We start from the raw sequence: 19,410 nt of genomic DNA on the forward strand, positions 1-19,410 counted from the left end.
AATTTAATTAATCCAGGCCAGTGGGTACAAGAAGACAATTTTAATATAAAAGCACACTCACACACCCGGAGTTCAGCGATCCACCGTAAACCGGAAACAGGAAGGGCTCCAGTCTCGCGTCCCAATTCATTAGTAAAAACATTCGCCCGAGGCTGTCCCGACCGAGGCTGTCCCGCCCCAAAAGGCGGGGTCTCTCTACATGGGTCTTGACAGGTCAAGGGACACACAATTCACACACACAGCTCTGACATCCATGCACCTAGGGGATGTTTCTCAAAAGGCACAGAGTTATTCGAAGAAAAGAGGATGATTCGGCCCCAGATTCGAGGAGATTGGAACAATGATTCTTTGACAGGGGACTCGGAGGCTTTTTATGGCGCATGCTTGGCTGTAGATGCTGCAGTCGTCAGTGGACCAGTGAGCTCAGTAGGAGGACTTGCTGAGGGTGCCGCTCCATCGCGATGATGTCTAGACAGCAAAATTAGGAGGTTTTCATAGTATACATAACTGGTAATATTTTAGTTGAGTTATACTTCTAGGTCAGCCCCTACTAAATGTCTCCACAGATTAAAATATTTGGATTCCTGCTCAGCCACATGACCCCTGTCATTTTTAAATGCCATCATCCCGGTTTGTCCAGTGCACAATTCTCCTAGTCAAACAAGTACCATCTCAATCAGATCTGCTGTGCCTGCTCACAAGCCATCGTCACAACCGGCCTTGTTCCTTCTGATGTTCCCCCAGAGAAAGAGGGGGAGGGAGATACACTGGGTCCTCACCTGAGAATTCAGACCCTTTTCTCAAGCAGCTGTTTACAATTCTGCCCTATTGCATATGCTTTTGGTGTCTTGGGCTCAAGTACAGAGACTTCAGAAGACTGGGGAAGGGAGTACCATCTGTGTGGCTGTGGGGAAGCCATCATGCATTTCCAGTGAAGGCTCTCCAGTGTGGTTGCTTTGGGGGAGCCCACACTCCTGGAAGCAACCCCTCACCCAGTTTCTGTAAGTAAGCTCAGTAAACTCATTGGTCTCCCCTGCTCCAGGGAATTGAACTTTGGTTTGTTGTTGAGACCTTAGAGGGACAGAGTAGATGTTTCTTGGTTCCCAGACCAGGAAGAAAAATTTCCTAACATCCCTTTTGAAACTCGGAAGACTATTTCAACCATTTTGTCTCCTAGGCTGTTGAGGACAGATAGAACAAGCTGTACAGCAATGCTGGTACTTCCTTTATCATTGACTTTTGCAGAAGGTTCGACCAAGGGGATGTTCTCTGATCCTTCCTTGACTGTTTTTATGGGGCTAGGGTAGGAGAGTCACATAAAATGTATACACACCATGATGGATTGTACCCTCAAATTATGAAAATAAAATCCCCTTCTCTAAGGTGCTCTTACAGGTTTTTTTAATAGCAGTGAGAAAAGTAGCTAATACAAATTCACATTCCAACATTTTCCCTAGAGTTATTATTTTGTTTGCATGTGTGCACAGGTGCCACATGTAATCCTGGTCCTGGAAAAGGTCATAAGAGGTTGTCAACTCTGGAAGTGGAGTTATGGAACTGCCATATGGGTACTGGGAATTGAACACAGGTCCCTCTATAAGTGCAGTAAGTGCTCTTAACCACTGAACCATCTCTCCAAACCAACATTCCAACATTATTTTCATCCATTTTATCTCACCTTTATGAAAGTTATGCCATAACAGAGTCAACCAGAGAAAGGGAGCATTCAGGGCCTCTCTCCAAGCTGCTGGGGCCAAGTCTTTGGCCCTAGCATTTCCAATGAGTGTCTCTATCTAAATGGATGGACGAGCATGGCTTCTGTCCTCTTTGGCCCAGAATCTGAAAAGCCTGTTAGCATGAATATTACCAATGTTTCTATCAAAAATATTGAAATTGTAACTATTTATTTTGAAATGAATCTGACATACCTTCAGAGTACACTTTGTTACTATCCATAATTTTGTATCTATTATTTGTAAAAAACAATGGGCTTCCCTCTGACATCTTCAAGCATGTAGACAATGTGCTTTGGTCATGATAACCCCATCAACCTTTCCTGTCCTCCTTCCTGCTTTTGCTTGTCTCTCCTTTGCCAAATAGACCCGCCTCTACTTTAATGTCATAAAAATGTCTACATTCCACATACAAGAGAAAACTGGTATTTGTCCTTCTGAGCCTGGTTTATTTCTTAAATACTGTGATCTCTAGTTCCATCTACTTTTCCACAAATGACAGAATCGTATTCTTTTCATGGCTGAATAGCGCTCTATTGTGTATCTATACCTCATTCCCTGGTCCATTCATTCACTAATGTATTTGCCTAGGCTGATTTCTATAACTTGGACCTGACAGACAGTGCTGTCTGTGTGCATAGGCATCTTTATTGCATGCTGAATCCAATACGGATGAGCATCTTAAATGGAATCTTTTTTTTGTTTTTTTTTTACACTTAATTTATTTATTTTTTTCCTTTTTTTAAAATTTATTTATTTATTAAAGATTTCTGTCTCCTCCCCGCCACCGCCTCCCATTTCCCTCCCCCTCCCTTGATCAAGTCCCCCTCCCCCGATCAAGTCCCCCTCCCTCGTCAGCTCGAAGAGCAATCAGGGTTCCCTGCCCTGTGGGAAGTCCAAGGACCACCCACCTCCATCCAGGTCTAGTAAGGTGAGCATCCAAACTGCCTAGGCTCCCTCAAAGCCAGTACGTGCAGTAGGATCAAAAACCCATTGCCATTGTTCTTGAGTTCTCAGTAGTCCTCACTGTCTGCTATGTTCAGCAAGTCCGGTTTTATCCCATGCTTTTTCAGACCCAGGCCAGCTGGCCTTAGTGGGTTCCCGATAGAACACCCCCATTGTCTTAGTGTGTGGGTGCACCCCTCGCTGTCCTGAGTTCCTTGCTCGTGCTCTCTCTCCTTCTGCTCCTAATTTGGACCTTGAAATTTCAATCCGGGAGCATCTTAAATGGAATCTATGTTACTTATAAGATAATTGATGATCCCAAAGGGTCTCCTTAGTGAGGGGAGGGCCCCTCCTGAGGATAAGGAAGGTCAATGGAAAATTAATTAAAAAATTAATGCTCTAGTATTTGTCCAAATCTGGTTGTATTTTTTTATTCTTGTTAACAGGGTTTCACACATTCTTCTGCTAATGCTCTATCGGAGCTGATGAAATTGTGGACTTATCATCTGTTTTGTAATTCTTCAGTTCACAGTGTAGTGCTGTGGGAAGCATCTGGGAAAGCTTCGTGTTGAAGTCTTGACCTCCAGTTGGATGATTAAATCACTAAGGTGATTGGATTTTGAGAGCTTTGCTCCATCAATGAACTGGTTTATTGATTGATTCATAACCTGATAGAATTATTGACAGGTGGTGGGCAGTGTGACCTGATTGGAGGAAGCTCTCCCCGAAAGGTATCTGTTCTCTGGTCTCACTCATCTCCTCCCTGCCCTTCTCCCTGCTTCCTGGATAACCAGAGGTTGTCACATTGTCACTATGTTTTGCCTCCAGAAGTAAGGAATGAACCGACCATGGGCCGAAGCTTCCAGGATTGTGTGCCAAAAGAAATCTTTTTCTTTTCTAAGTAGTGTCTAAAGATTTGTCATAGTAATGAAATATCTACCACAAAGATTTTTTGTTCTAGTTTTTACCGTTTTGTTTGTCTGGCCCGATTGATTGAATACCCAAGCCTGTCTTAATCTTTCTGTAAGCTTCCTGCTGCAGTCAGCAACGGCAGCCTGTTAACCATATTGCAGCCTTCACCCCACACAGAGGTCTATGATGAATTTCAATGGAGATTCTACTATGGAGAATGGCTGATGATAACTTCAAGCCTCTACTTCCCCAGTGCACAGCACAAGTTGCCATATGACTGTAGCAGCACTACCACATTCCAGCTTGTAGGTCAGATCGCCGATCCACTTGCGAGGGGCTGTTTACAGCCCTAATGTGAGATAATGCAGCAGCATTCATGGTGGGAATCAAAGCTACCGGAGATACTTCAGCGTAAAGGAGTGTGACATGGTATGGGTAACACTGCCCTCTCGTTAGAAGCCTCCCATCGCCACAGAAGCATTCCGACTACCCTTCTCCGGTCTTACATTTTGGGAGCAGCTGCTATAGGAGAGAGCATACAGCAGCTACTGCCACCCCAAGGGTCTGCGGCTTCTGATGATGCTATGAGGTCCACAAGACAATCATTTCTGTTTCCTTTGTCTTTAATAAGAAAAACACAGTTGGGTTTTTATTCCTTTTTCTTTCTACTACCTCACATCTGACTCTTACTGCCAGAATCCAAAATGGAAGCCTGTTGGCAGGAGAGTCTAGGAGTACGGTTGCCACACTTCTACAATGTAGAGAAGAACGCAGGAGGATAGGGATGGTGCTGAAAACCAGCACAAGGTGTGTCGCATCATGACTTGCATGGTGTAGGAGGTTCTTCTGTTTATGTGTTGCTTTCATTGGTTGAATAAAGAGACTACTGCGTTGGCCTTTTGATAGGGCAGAATTTAGATAGGTGAAGTAGACAGAACAGAATTCTGGGAAGAAGGGAAGTGTGGCAGATGGCATGATTCTCCTGCACAAGACAGACGCTGGTTAGACTCATGTTAAACTAATATGGAAGAGCTAGCCAATAGAGGCTAGAGCTAATGGCCAGGCAGTGTTTAACTGAATACAATTTCTGTGTGGTTATTTCGGGTGTAAGCTAGCAGGGCAGGATGGAACAAGGGGCTCCGCTCCCTTCAACACTTGCAGAATGGAAAACAGGACACTTGGGAAGGAGAAAAAGGCTCTCTGGGGAAGACTAGAGCTCCAGCAAGTAGAATTATATGTAGGGTCTGGGAATTCAGATGAAGACTCCTTGAAAGCATCTGCACCGAAACTCCCATGTCTCAACATGGTCCAAGGAGGGAGCCATGTGAGGAGAATTCCGAGTGCTGGTGAGGAAGCTTCAGGAAAACAAGACAAGAGTCCTATGATCTAAGTTTGTTCAAAAACAATTGTTCTTAGAATGCACTGTTTGTGCTTCTTCCCTGTGTAGAAGCCAGGACTGAGTTTACTTCAGATTCTTCATTACACCTGGCTATTACTTGTTTACAAGTCTCATGGACAAAGGGTAGTAGGCCTTTGCCCCATTATTCTCGCTCACTTCCTCCTGGGAGGGTCCCCACTCTCTCATCTCATAGCCAACTTCAGGTCCCTGTCCCTGGAGCCACTTGTTTGCTGCTCTAGAGTGATGCTGGTACCTATGAGGGACCAGCAAATGAGGCAGACTGAAGTCTGATGCAATAGCCAACTTTGGGCAGAGCCTCCAACAATGTATATTCTGGGGGTTAGGAAGAACCACATAAGGAAAGTATACACTCGGAAGAACAAGCTAAATGCATCTGAAACATGTTTGTCCATGAGACAGCTGCAATTTAGGCAAAACCCAAAGTAAAAATAGCACCACCCCTGATTATGCCAGTGACAGCTCCCTCTGCTCCCTAACTGAGTCTCCTTTGAACAGGCATCTTCTATTACCTGAGGGTGGTCAAAGCATGGGGTGCAGACTTTGGTAATCAACCTGATCTTGAATTCTCTCCACTTCCTGGTGAAGACTTAGAAGAGCCCTTGGAAATGCTAAGTTTACAACCTATGGGAAGTAAGGTGTGCAGGAAAAAGATTTTCAGATTCCTCCTCATCCTCATGAGCAATGCTTGGCATTTCCACTGCAAATTCAGCATAATCAAAAGGTTTCTGTGCACTAACCAGTCTATTTGAAACTCTAGGAGGAATGACAGCATTGGAAAGTCCTCGAGTTTTATCTCGACAGGCAAAGGAAGAATTACAACTATTTGAATCCAGACTAGAAGACACATTTGTATATTGTATAGATCCTTCAGTGCCCTTAAACTGATTTTCCTCCTGAATTGTCTCCTACAGGGATTATAGCCCCAAAAGATAAACCTTTGGAAAGAATCTATTCACATCATAAGGGCCATAAAACACTAACTTCATACTCTTCTTGCTCAATTAGTAAATCAAGGATGGACTGATGTCAACAATTATATAGGTTTGATCCTTGCTGTATTATATTACCCTTAACTAACAATCAGTTTTTTTTTTTTTAATAAGAGAGCTACAGAACTCTATGGGTTTTCAAATTTCATTTGCATATTATTATGGAAGGATAGAAAATGATTATCCAGCTTGCAAGCCATGGGATTTCTTCTTAGGAACTGAATTTGTGATTACAAAAATTGTTCAACTTTCTTCCAATCCGCAGGCTCAATAAGATACTCATACTGATGGCTCATCAAAAGGCATAGAAAGGATTCATGGTTCAGATATTCATCAATTAAAACTTCTTTTTCCTCAGCTCAACAGGTGGAACTGGCTGCTTTGAGTCATCTTACAGTAAACTCCGAAATATTGTTTCTTATTTCACCTCTGTTGTAGGATTATTTCCATCAACAGACTCACACGTATGCACATTCTAACCTTCCTGGCTTTATTGTAGAAGGAAAGAAACAAGCTGATGCGTTAACCTGCTTGATTTTTACTTCTCCGGGAGAAAATTGGGAAGGGGTGTGCATCTGTCATTGCAGATGGAGCCATTGAAACATTAATCCCTTGTCGGCTCCTCTGGTCCCAGGCCATCAAGGATAACAGCAGAAGGCAAGAAGACAGTGGAAGTCATCATAAAGATAGCAAATCTCCAGCTAAAAGGTAAGAGAAGGTACCAACCATATCATTAGAAGTCAAGTCTGCCCACCTGGAGTCAAGTTAAGGACCTCTGCACCAAGAAGAACTTGTTCTATGAAATGCACAGAGCCCTGCGCCCCCTGAGAATATTTTTCTGGCAATGCTATCTGCTTTGACCTGTGTTTCTTTGGTGAGTGCTTCTGAACTAATGTATTGGACTTTTGTTTCTCACCCTCCTCCTTTGCTTCAGCTAGTAGATGGGATGGATCCAGCACCTGCTATCTTTACTGATGTCTCTGAGCTTATGACTGGACTTTGGGACTATAATAGACTCATTCATTTCATCTGGAGAAGGAACAGCATTTAATCTTTTCTTGAGATTTAAATCACTTCCTATTTGTATAGGACACAATAACGTTTGTATTCCTATTAACAATAAATATGGGCTTATGTTCTATAAGATACCAGAACTAGTAATTATATGGGTCTCTTTTGAAGCTATTCTCTAGATTTTTTTCTGATCCATATAATAGTGTTCCCAATAGTATTAGTTATAGTTCTCTACAGAGCATTACACACAATGCTTTCACTGTTCCAATATTATTCATTATGTTTATAATTTGCTTGCTTATAGAATACTCATGCATCAATTGACAATTAAATTTCTCTACAACATCTCTGGTCAAAACCCCTCTGGATATTCTTCATTTAGAAAATAAGAAAGAAGATGTTAGACCACGGTCCAAGAATGGAGTCATATATCCAGGTAATGGTGGCGCACGCCTTTAATCCCAGCACTCGGGAGGCAGAGGCAGCTGGATCTCTGTGAACCTGAGTACAGCCTGGTCTACAGAGTGAGTTCCAGAACAGGCTTCAAAGCTGCACAGAGAAACCCTGTCTTGAAAAACCAAAATAAAAAAAAATGAATTCAGGAGAGAAGAATTCTTCGTGCTTGTGAGAAAACTCCAGGAAGCAGAATCTTGTGATCTCAGTTCCTGCAAAACATGGAATTGTTCTCGGAGTGTGGTTTTGTTTGTGCTCCTCCCAGGTGGAGTAGATGGGGTGAGTTTACTTCATATTGGTCATTACAGCTGCTTATTGTCATTTGTTTATTTGCCTCTATGGAAAATCACTTTTTTTTTAAACCACAGGTACCTTGTTTGGTGTTGGATGCCTTACTCATGTGGTCTTCCTAACCCTCAGAATATAAATTGTCCGATGCTCCAGATGAAGGCTACTGCATCAGACTTTATCCTCTTCATTTATTGACCCCGTTCTTCCAGATCCCACCACCTCTGGGTGGTGTGACACCTATGGAGAATTTTCTTCAGATGTTTGCATGTTCCACTTCGAAGACTATTGGTTGAGGCATGTCCATTACATGGCCCATGGGGCACATGTATCCTAGGGTAGCTGTGAATGAATGCAGTTGAACATAAAATCCTAAACTGACTTAAATGTTCTGAGTTTTCTGTGATTTTTGTTTTGTAACTTGATTCTGTGGCTCTGGGGTGTGAACTTTATAATTGACAATGTTGCATTACAATAACAGAATGTTGGGTTACTCTCTAGGCCTTGCTATCACTAGGGAATGCACACCCTCCAGCCAGCTTTCTCAGCGCACCCTTGATTTCCTTGTTTCTCAGGCTGTAGATGATGGGGTTCAACATGGGGGTCACAACACAGAAGAGAACAGACACCAGGATGTCCATGTCCAGGGAGTAGCCTTCCCTGGGTTGATCATAGTTGAAGTTGGCTGTTCCATAAAAGACCACCACCACGGTGAGGTGGGAAGCACAGGTGGAAAAGGCCTTTCTCCGGCCCTGAGCAGAGGGAATCCTAAGGATGACAGAGATGATGAGTATGTAGGAGCCTGCAGTGAACAGGCAGGGGCTCAGGCCGATGGTGGCACTGGCCACGTGGAGCACAGACTCATTGACAGAGGTGTCTGAGCAAGAGAGCTTCAGGAGCAGCGGGATATCACAGAGAAAGTGGCTGATCTGGTTGGGCCCACACAGGATGAGTGTGGCTGCCAGTGCTGTGTGAGTCACGGAATTCACCACGCCACACAGCCACGAGCCGGCCACCAAGCAGACACAGACCTTCACACTCATGAGAATTGGATACTGAAGAGGGCGGCAAATGGCCACATAGCGGTCATAAGCCATGGCGGCCAATAAGACACATTCAGTTCCAGCACACGCCACAAAGAAGAAGATCTGGGAGAGGCAACCCTCGTAGGAGATGGTCTTCTTCTCCCTGAAGAAGTTCACCAGCATGGCCGGAATGGTGGTGGTCGTGTAGCAGATGTCTAAGAAGCTCAGGTTGCTGAGGAAATAGTACATTGGGGTGTGGAGGGCAGGGCTGACCCTGGTGGCCGACATTATGAGTGTGTTTCCCAGGAGAGTGGTCAAGTAAATGGCCAGGAAGACCAGGAAGAAGACACCCTGTAGGCTGGGGTGGTTGGAAAATCCCAGGAAGATGAATTCTGTGACGTGGGTTTTATTGTTCATTTCAGATGGAGCCAACTACAAACAGAACAAAGGACTCAGAGTAAATACGTGTTGAAGACACCATCAAACACATTGCTGAGTTACGGGGCCATGCCCAGTAACATCAGGGATGCAGCTGTCTGGGCTACGGAGAGAGGTTTAGAAGAGAGTGTCTCTTGATATCCCAGGGGTTTTTGTATGGCTGCCAATTGGTAAGAACAAATACAGACCTGGGAAAAAATCCATCACAAATTGCCAACTTCTGTGTTTCTCTGGGTCTGCTCTATCTCCTTTCAAACCAGAAAATCGCTCTTAAATTCTTCTTTGCATGTATCTTATTTAAGTAATAAATTCTTATTGTAAAAAATGTAAGAATAACAAAGAATGCTGTAACGGTAAACATACCCATTCTTGGGTCCATGCTACCTTTCAATGTATTCCTTTATAGACTTTCTTTCTCTGTGCTCATCTTTTAATCTAATTATGTGTTTAAAATATCAGGAGCACAAACCCTAATGTTGCATTGTACTCTCTAACACAAAAGAAATTTCATCTCCATCTCCATGTTGACTAGACACTTTGATGATTCCCTTTCTTTCGCTATAAACCTTGGGAGGAAAATATGCACGTAGAATATCTGAAAATGTTTCTCACTGCTTCTCCAGAATGGGATTTTCAGTCAGTCTTTAAAATAAGTTGATGTCATTTTTCAACAGAAACTTTGATCTTTTCAGCATTTATAAAAAAATATAAACAATTGAATTACTAATTTTCTCTGAGGTCTCTTGCACTTATTTCTGGGTCATTGTTGGAACTGCTAATTTCCTGTCAGTCTTGGAGGCAGGAGCAATTGTGGATTTCTGGTCTTGAAGTGGCTTGAACTCTTATACCTGTCGTTTGCTGACAGTGGGGGCAGTGCCCCCTGCATTGTGAAGGGTGTCTGTTACACAATTGTTGGGAAAAGAAACATGACCTTATATTAGTAATCTGTGCCCTTGACATTAAATTTGTTCAGCATCTTTACTGAGTTGAAAAGCCCCTGTTATGTAGACTTTTGAGATAGTCTTGTGTGTGTTTGTGTGTTTTGGAGCTGCTGAAAGGACTCAGAGTTTTGTTTTGTGCTCTACTTCCGAGACTACATGAAGCTCCATATACTAACACACACACACACACACACACACACACACACACACACACACACACATCATCATCAGCATGTATTTAATTTTCTAAAAACATTACTAGATGTACTGGGATGATTTTGCTTTTATTTTTGTAGCGTGTTGACATTATATGGCTCAAATTTTTGAATGCTGAATCAGCCTTACATTGCAAGGCTTGATCTCAATGACTGTTATGCCATCCTTCCTATATGCTTCTAGATTTGATTTGCTAATTATTTGTTAAAATACTCATATACATGAGAAATGATGCTGGTATATGGTTATCTTTCCTTGTTAATTTAAAATGTTTTAGGAAGTTTCTTTTGATTCTTCTAGCAGAGATTATGCACATTCTCTATTTTTGTTATATGCCTATTTAAATTCAGCAGTGAAGTCATGTATGCTTGGCCGGCATTGTTTTGAAAGGTTTTAAGCTTCAAAGTCAAATTTTCAGACAGTCATAGAACTACATAGGCTATTTATTTCTTCCTGAGTAAGTTTGTTTTTCCTGTGTTGAGGGGTAATGAACATAGAATAACATGGATAGCAGCCCATAATTGTCAGTACCTACCTCTCTTCTTTTGCTCCTGATGAGCTTCCTTTTTGAGACATTTTTAAAATGAGAGCTAATTTAGTAGTTGGGCTAAATTTGAAATTTATTGTTTCTGTGGTCACTCTGAGTAAGTCACAAGCTTCAGTGGTACACGCTTTGCTCTTAGGGACTGGACTAGTGTATCCACATGTATTCTGCTTGGCTTCGCATATCCTTCTGGTTTTAGTTCTCTAGAGATAATCTGTTTGGTAGACTGTTTCCCAGTAATAGAGAGGGGAGTCCTATTCTAGATGAGGCTCAGCCTGTCCCTTCTCCAGCTATAGCACTGCACCTAGTGTGTGTTCCTGTCCTCACCCAGGTTAGGTCTTGTTACCCACTCAGTTCCCTTTCCCACACACAGTGGTTCTCATAGTACCTTAATGCGGCAATTTCTGCTACTCTTGTTCTGAAGATTTCATGTTTGGAACTATGGCTATGAAGCATGGCTGGTAGGAGTCTTGCCTACTACTGTCTTTCCCTCCTCAGCCTCTACAAGAAAGAACACCTTGAAAGACACAGCCCCAGGACATCTTTCCGTCTTTCCTGTGAGCACTTGGTAGAATTCATAGAGAAAAATTAAAAAGTAAAAACAAACCATCTCTGATGGCTGTCAAGGACTCCGTGTTCTGATGTTAATCTATATTTAGTCTAGCAATTCACCATTTATTCTTATTTGAGTCTTACTAGCTTCTGTGACATCTAATATCTGTTCTAGGAAAAACATATATAGATTATTTTGGTTGCTGATGTCTCCCCAGATTTCAGTTTAGTTATTTGTTTTTCAATCTCAATTCTCCAATAAATCCAAGAAAAGCTATCAATGTGCATTTTCAACAGACTCTTTAGAGGTTGTTGTGATGACGGAAACACCATTGTTTCTGGTTCTCCAAATCTTCACAATAGAATCAAAGTCTGTACATTATTTTTTAAAAGTCACTTGGCAATTTCCAATAAGTTATGGGTATAGTTATTCCATGACTTGATGATTTCAGTCTTAGAGGAGTCTTAGTAAAATGAATATGTCACAAAAAATCTTCTATGAGAACTTAGAGTAGCCCAAGGAAATGGTATGTCAATCAACAGGACAGACAACAAATTGTGGCATATCATAAAACAGAACGATGAATGCAGTTTAAAAAACACAAAATAGTAAAACATTAATAGTACTGGAAGCCTAAACAGTTGTTGTTGCATGAAAGAAGCCAGACACAACAGAATAGCTACTATATCTTTCCTTTAAATGAAGTTCAGAAGTAGCTAAATCTAAGTTACGATGATCAAGTAAGAATAGTGATTATTTATAGAACTTGGAAATGGTGTTGTCTGGAAAAAAGAATGAAGGTGTCTTCTAGACTGAGGAAAATGTTCTGTATCTTAATTTTGGTGGTTTATATATGTAAACATTTATCAGTGTATGCTCTTACAATTATACTAAATAAAGAGTATAATTTGAAATTTCAAAATAAGATGAAAAAGGAAATAAAAACAGGAAAATTTTTAATGCAGTCTTCCTTTCAAGATTTGTTAAACCCAGGCTTAGTTTTTGAAAAGGTTATCACATTTTCTTTTCCCTTTTTTGGCATTATTTATTTTGCTTTCTACCATAATTCAGTAAGTAACACATTTACAAATGACATGTACTTCTTTTCTGACAATGGCTTATTTGGGGATTGAATGCGATTGGTGGGCAAATGGAATTTGGGTAACAGATTCAAAGTGTTCATATATGTCTCTGTGTGTATACATATGTGCACACACGTATTATGCATATTTCTTTGAGCATGTCATGTCTGAGAACACTGGTCTGTCGCTAAGGGGAGGTAAGCCTGCCTCCCAGGTGATGCTAAGGTGGAAATCCCAAGGAAAACAATCTGGATCTATTCATCCAAGGCCAAACAAACTCAAAGGGCTTCTGTTGACTTGGTTGCTACAGAAGCGAGACTCTGAGGTCTCCGAGACATCAGTGACTTCTATGAGAGCTGCATTGCCTCTAGATTCTGGGTCTTGGAAGCCCCTGCCTCTTCATGCCTCATAATCTGAGAGTCCTGCTAGATTCCCAGGAGCTGCTAAGACAATCTAGATGGCTGCCATTAACCTTTACATTAATTCTCAACAGATTTGCGAGTTATATTTAAGCAGAACCTCATTGGTGACCCCTCCAGAGCAGATGGTGGGCCATCAGACTCTTGAGGATAGAAACAAAACGTGTGAAGCTCTGTCAAGCCTGCCTTTTTGGACAAAGTCAATGGGGACAAACCAGCTAAATACTTCTGCTCTAGGGACTCAGAAAGTATTGTCTCTCTTATATGGGCAGCTGACAATGTCTTCTTGGAAGCCAGACTTTGGTGTGAGAGTGGGCAAGAATACAGAGTATAAACAATAGGGGATCATAGACAACCCTTTAGATGAGGGCAGACTGAAAGTGGGGGGACACCTGGAGTGAAACAGCTTGAGTTTTAGAAAACCATCAGCTTTGAGACTATGAAAACAAGCAAACAGTATTGCATGTCTAGAAAATGCATGAACATCCATTCATTAAATCTTGCATGAAATTGTGAAACCCAATGACCAGAGTCCCCCACAGTTCCAATGCCTCAGATATAAACTGCTTTATTTAGTCCAAGAGACTCTTCTGAATGCTAAAACAAGAGCCAAATGAAATGGTCCATAGCTAAAAGTATAACATCTTGGAGCTTGGGAAAAGAAATAAAAACACACTCGGAAGGATTGTAAAGTCCATGAGGACACGGAGAAGACACCCATCAGTTTGGGATCACTCATTAAAATGGGTATCATGTTAGATGTAGTAGATTTAGGAGGACATTGTAGATTAGATTTGAGTGATGCTGAATGCCAGGCAGTATGGGATATTCGCAAAAGTGACTTCCAGACAGGCTAAAATTGCAGATGTGCGTTTGAGATTGATCATCTCAAAGGCAACTGCTGTAGCAGTGGATACGTCCTGGGGAAAGCAGAGGGAACAGCTGGAGAGGAAGGCCAGGATGAGCACTGAGAGAGTAGCGTTTATAAGATGGACTGAGCATGTGCCGAGGAAGGACTAAGAACACCAACTTGGCTAGGTTAGTCGTGTGCCTTGTGGTCCCTAAGTAGTCCCCGTAACTGATGAGCGTGTTCGTTGTCAGCCCTGAAGCCGCACGTCCTCTTATTCAAGGGCCTTATGTGCTTTTCCTTCTGTCTGCTGCACAGATGAACTTCAAGCTGTTCTAAAACCAGAGGCAGGTATTTGCTTTGTTTACACTTTCCTTATACGATACCTCCCGGTATAGGAAGATGTCCAGACGTATACACGGAAAGAAATGAAAGTCTTTAGCACCTTTTCTCCCTCTGCATCCTACTTAGAGAAAATTGGTACGTGAGCTGTGGAAGTATAAACTAGAAAAGTGTAAATAAGTATCCAGGGTTCAAACAATGTATGTTTCTTCTTTTTGTTTGGTCTGAGGTAAGTTCCCACTATGTAGTCAGGACTGGCCCAGGATTTAAGAGTCCCTCTGCATCAGCTTCTGGATTAGAATACAGTTTCTGAAGCTGTGTATAATATCTACTCTAAAGTTCTTAGAAACTGCTGCTTAGGTGTCATCAGTTCCCAAGGAACACCTCCACTAGGCATTATTTAGCTGTGTCTCCTTATGGGTGTTTCCATGGATTTCCTTAGCTGATCTAACTTCTCCTGGGTCAGGGGTGAGGTGTAGTACAGTGGCATCCATCCTGTTTTCCTTATCCCTGATGCTGAGTCTGTCAGCATAGGGCAGCTAGGTTGAACTATCGTCATCATCAAAATGTGTCAAATGTCACCACTTACACATAACACTCTGAGACGATGCACATTTACCCCTGGGAATTTACACACTACTGTACAGTGATCAGTAACCTTGATGGTCAGCCTTCTGCTGTGTAATAGTGACCTTACTTTCCACAGTCAGCCAGGGTGTATATATCACAGAAAAGTGATTCTTTGAAGATTTTTTTAACTTTTATTTTTGTGCGCATTGATATTTTTACCTGCATGTATGTCTGTGTGAGGGTGCCAGATCCCTTGGAACTGGAGTCAGCAGACAATTGTGAACTGCCATGTAGGTGCTAGGAATTGAACCTGGGTCTTCTAGAAGGGCTGCTGGTGCTCTTAACTGCTGAGTCATCTCTCCAGCCCCTAGAGTGAGTTTTCTTCAGGTGTTTCAGTATATCTAGCTGACTGGCTTTTTAAAAAAGTCTTGTATAATAGTTTAAAAGAGGTACAGTTTTTTCTTTAAAAATTAAAATTGAATTTAGTACAACTATCCAATTAAAAACTCAGTGTGTTACTGTGAAAAGATATGTTTTACATACCTGAATTTACCCAGGATTTTCCAAGCTGAATGAGAATAGAGAACACAGTAAATCTAACGCTGTGCCTAGAGGTACATATTGTGGTGATCTTTCACGTGAACTGCATCTAGGACTCAGACACGCTTTGGTTCATTTGACTTTGCACAAGAACCTAGGAAATGGTGTGCCATTTTGCAAATAAAGAAACTGGGGTACAGAGAGAGTTTATTTCATAACAATCATGACTGATGACAATATTTTGCTACGGATAATGGTATATTTGTAAACTGTTTTGTAGTCTTCAAAGCCCAAGAATTCTTATCTTTGGTTCTAAGAATTCAGTGCACATGATTAATAAGCCAACACAGCTTTCATTAGAAATTCCAAGTCTCAGAGCCTTAAGGAGCTTAAAGTATTTAAATTTCAATAGAAAGTTGGCGCGAAAGTGAAGCATAATTTTCAAACCTAAATATAAACAAACTGTGGAACATAAATAACCCTAGAGGTCTTAAAAGAGTTTTGGTTTTTTTTTTTTTCAATAAATGAAATTTTCTGTTGACTAACCTTAAGGGGTTCATTTCCCCAAAGGAAACAAAATGGGCATGAACGAAACAAGAAGCTGGCGACTATGAAGCCCTTGCAGCACATCAGGGAAACATCTATTCATATTTGATTCGAATAGCACAAAGCAATGATTAAAAGTTTAAAATCTAATTCTCATGGAGCCCAGTAAATTGCTGACCTACTTAACACACACACACACACACACACACACACACACACACACACACACACACACAGAAGCGCGCGCCCGCGCCCGCGCCCGCACACACCACCACCATCACCACCGCCGCCGCCGCCGCCGCCGCCGCCGCCGCCGCCGCCGCCACCACACATGCACACCAATTTATCTAATTGAAAGTTTAAATGATTTCAAGGGCTTGTAGCAACGTTAAAGTATTAACTGGATATATGAGCTTTTGCTTTTGTTTTGCTGGGCCCTGAACTCTGCGCAGTTCCCTTAACATGGAAACTGAGGAGCAGATGGAACCTTCAGAGATCGATTGCAATGCTACTGCTCCACTTTGAATGTTCGTGTAAGCCTCCCACAGCTCTCATGGGCTCTCGGGTGATGCTGATGTAGCCGGTCCGAGGACCACATGTTGGTAGGTGAGACTGGCCTGGTCCCACCTAGCAGGCAGAGCTGCACCTACTATAATCGGTGGGTTAAAAATCTTAAAAAAAAATCACAACATTGCTCAGAAATTTATCTTAGCATGTAATTCGTCTAGCACGTCATACTTCCTTTGTGCTTCTCCATGTTTCGGGGAAGGGAAGACAAACAACTGCTTCCTTTGATATCTAAGGGCCTTCAAGCCACAACATCCTTCGAATTATGAATTCTTTCTTCCTATCAGCACTAGCCCGCAATCTTTCCTTGATACAGACAAGTCTCAATGAAATCCCTTCAGTTCTGCTGTGGGGTCTAATACAGCCCTGTGCTAGAATTGGGAAGAAACCCAGGATCTGGCTCTCACCCTTGACCCCATCGAAAATAAAATAAAGTTATTCTTTGTTTATCACTTGCTAGAGAGCCCCTACTTGATTACGGATTACCTGCCTGGAGCCCCACACTCCATCTTGAGTGCAAGCTCCTTGAGGTCTTAACTTGGGTCTTTCAGTTCTGCATGGAAAAGCTCTAAAAGGCCGTGTGTGAACGGAAACTCAGCAAGTTTCCAGTGAATAAAGAAGAGCTATCCAGTGCATTTATGGAAAAGAGACCTCAAAAGGCTCTTTAATGACAGCCTTGAGTGAGCACTAGAGGATTTGGAAGGGGATGGGAGAATGCTGGGGGACATTTCTGTCCAGAAATTCTCACGCAGATATCCTCTAGACCTGAGGACCTAATGGCTGGCATGGGCAGAAATGTGGCACTCCGACCCGGTGGTCTGTGAAGGACTTACTCGGGGTCTAGCCCCTCCCAAGACCCATGGTCCCGGTGGAGACGGTTGGGAGGCATTGACTCGGTTCCCAACTGAAAGCAACAACTCCACTTCTTTCTTTCCCAACTGACAATCATCTCGAGGAGAGATGATGGAGGAGGAAATGATTCAAGAGCAACTCCAGATACAGGACATTTCTAACAGGATGTGGGGCAAAGCAATCACTCAAGAGCTTGGGGTCTTACTGCTGCTAATAAGCTGTTGTTACCCATGGCCTAAGTATCACTGCGTTTCAGCAAAAGACGAAATCTCTCAACAAATGAACCCAATGGCATTTTTGTAGACTTCTTGTTTAATGTTGCTTCCCCCCATCTTATTGGTCTTTTGCTCATATATATATATTCCTGTTTTTGTGGATGTGTGTGTGCATGTGTGTGGTGAATGTGTTTGTGTGTTTTCTTCTTTTTGTTTGTTTTTTTGAATATAGTGAGAGGAAGAGAACATAAGGTTAGGTGAGTAGAGATGTTGGGAGTGGGGAGAATCTAGAAGGAACTTGGGGATGGGAAAACATGATCAAAATATATTTGGAGAAAAAATTTCAATAAAAATCCTTTAGTTGGTGAATAAATATAATCTCTAAACCCATTTGTACTAAGTTAATTATATTTGTTTAAACAAACATTTTGCTCGCATATATGTCCCTGTGCTTTCTCCATGGAAATTATTTCTTTCTGCCATGCTTTCCCAAAGCACAGGATAAACACTCAGAATTGCATATTATTTGCCACAAATATATTTTCCACTAGTACTATTTCACTTAAGGAATGTAAACAGCCCTTGCGTTTTATACTAGGTGATCTCTGAAGTGAACTCCACCCTGGTTTTATAAGCACCATTGCAGAAAGTTATACATATACAGAAAGATATTTAAAATGTCATTACATAAATGCCACCAAAACGGTAATGGAAATGCATATACTACCCTACAATGTTTTTCTTAAGGTTATAGCAGATACTTGAAGTCTTTTTTGATAATGACAATAAATATATACACTTACTCTCAACTCTTACCAAACGCCTTAGATTTCTGTCTTTGGTGCGGGACTTGCTGCTTTTCAAACTAGTACTTGAAAGTACATTCTTTGCTAAAAGCTGAAAGTTGACCTCCGAGCACCATGAAGGAGATTCTTCATTCTGGAAGCTTTACAGCGCACATACACCAGCTAACACAGGAGCTGGAAATCCTTTGCTTTTTTCCACAATTCACTTTTCCAGAATGGCCATTTATAAAGGCCCAACCTTTTGGGAACGTCCCATCTAATCTGCCTCTGAGCAGCTGTTCTGGGACTCCTTGCTGTGCAAGCACAAGTCAAGGGCAACAGCCTGAATAGAAATTGGAGAGATGAAGAGCAATTCTCTCTTGGATTCATTAAAGTCTTGGCAATCATCTTTCCCAAGTATGCAGTGAGGAGATCAGTTTCCTATCTCTTTGGGGACATTGGTAAATGAAGTTCACTCCCAGATTTTTGCTAAGAGGCAGTGGGCAGCTAAAAGAACAAGGCTGGCTTCTCCTTACCTTAGAGAGACGATGTAAGTACTGACACGTGCTTTCCTAGACAGAGTCTGCAAGCTGGGTACTGCAGTATGTCTGCTGTCTTTAGCGTTGGACCACTCCGAGTTAGGACTGCTCTGCTGGACACAGTCTTGCCTACGTCTCTGCCAGTACCCACTATGCCATTACCCACGCTGACTGATGGTCCCTCAACTTCTCATGACCTGCTGACATGCTGCGAAGGGTAAAGGAGAGGAAGGCAGAGCCGTCAAGCAGTTGGGCGGAGCACATGTGGAGGAGAAGCCTGTGAAGTTTTAAGTCTTGTAGTATTTTACTGAACAAAAGTAAAAACATTAAGCCATGCCAAAAGTCAAGTCTCTAAACTCAACTATCTCATTAATAATGTGGTTTTTGTGTGGTGGCTCAGCACTTAAGAATGATTTAAGAAAATCAGTACCAGCCGGGCGGTGGTGGCGCACGCCTTTAATCCCAGCACTCGGGAGGCAGAGGCAGGCGGATCTTTGTGAGTTCTAGGCCAGCCTGGTCTACAGAGCTAGTTCCAGGACAGGCTCCAAAACCACAGAGAAACCCTGTCTCGAAAAATCAAAAAAAGAAAATCAGTACCGATTTTTCTGAAGAACTGATTGCAGCTCCCAGCATCA

The 19,410-nt window shown here is 42.1% G+C and overlaps 1 protein-coding gene across 1 annotated transcript; it reads right to left on the reverse strand.

Moving 5' to 3' along the window:
- Positions 1–8,251: 8,251 nt before the first annotated feature.
- Positions 8,252–18,982, reverse strand: LOC101995163 (olfactory receptor 5V1-like). The gene is made up of 2 exons (XM_005357150.2): positions 18,938–18,982; positions 8,252–9,211 (listed from the first exon to the last, which is right to left on the reverse strand). Exons 1-2 carry the CDS (start codon positions 18,980–18,982, stop codon positions 8,252–8,254), a joined length of 1,005 nt encoding a protein of 334 aa, XP_005357207.2.
- Between the last annotated feature and the right edge of the window lie 428 nt (positions 18,983–19,410).

The sequence above is a fragment of the Microtus ochrogaster genome, chromosome 21, assembly GCF_000317375.1.
Source record: "Microtus ochrogaster isolate Prairie Vole_2 chromosome 21, MicOch1.0, whole genome shotgun sequence".
Lineage (NCBI taxonomy): Eukaryota > Metazoa > Chordata > Mammalia > Rodentia > Cricetidae > Microtus > Microtus ochrogaster.

Excerpts from the sequence above, each read along its gene's own strand:
- LOC101995163 (XM_005357150.2), bottom strand. The coding sequence starts at position 18,982 with ATGTCAGCAGGTCATGAGAAGTTGAGGGACCATCAGTCAGCGTGG. Across the intron at positions 9,212-18,937 it reads GGGACCATCAGTCAGCGTGG|TTGGCTCCATCTGAAATGAA; the intron begins GTAATGGCATAG and ends TTCTGTTTGTAG.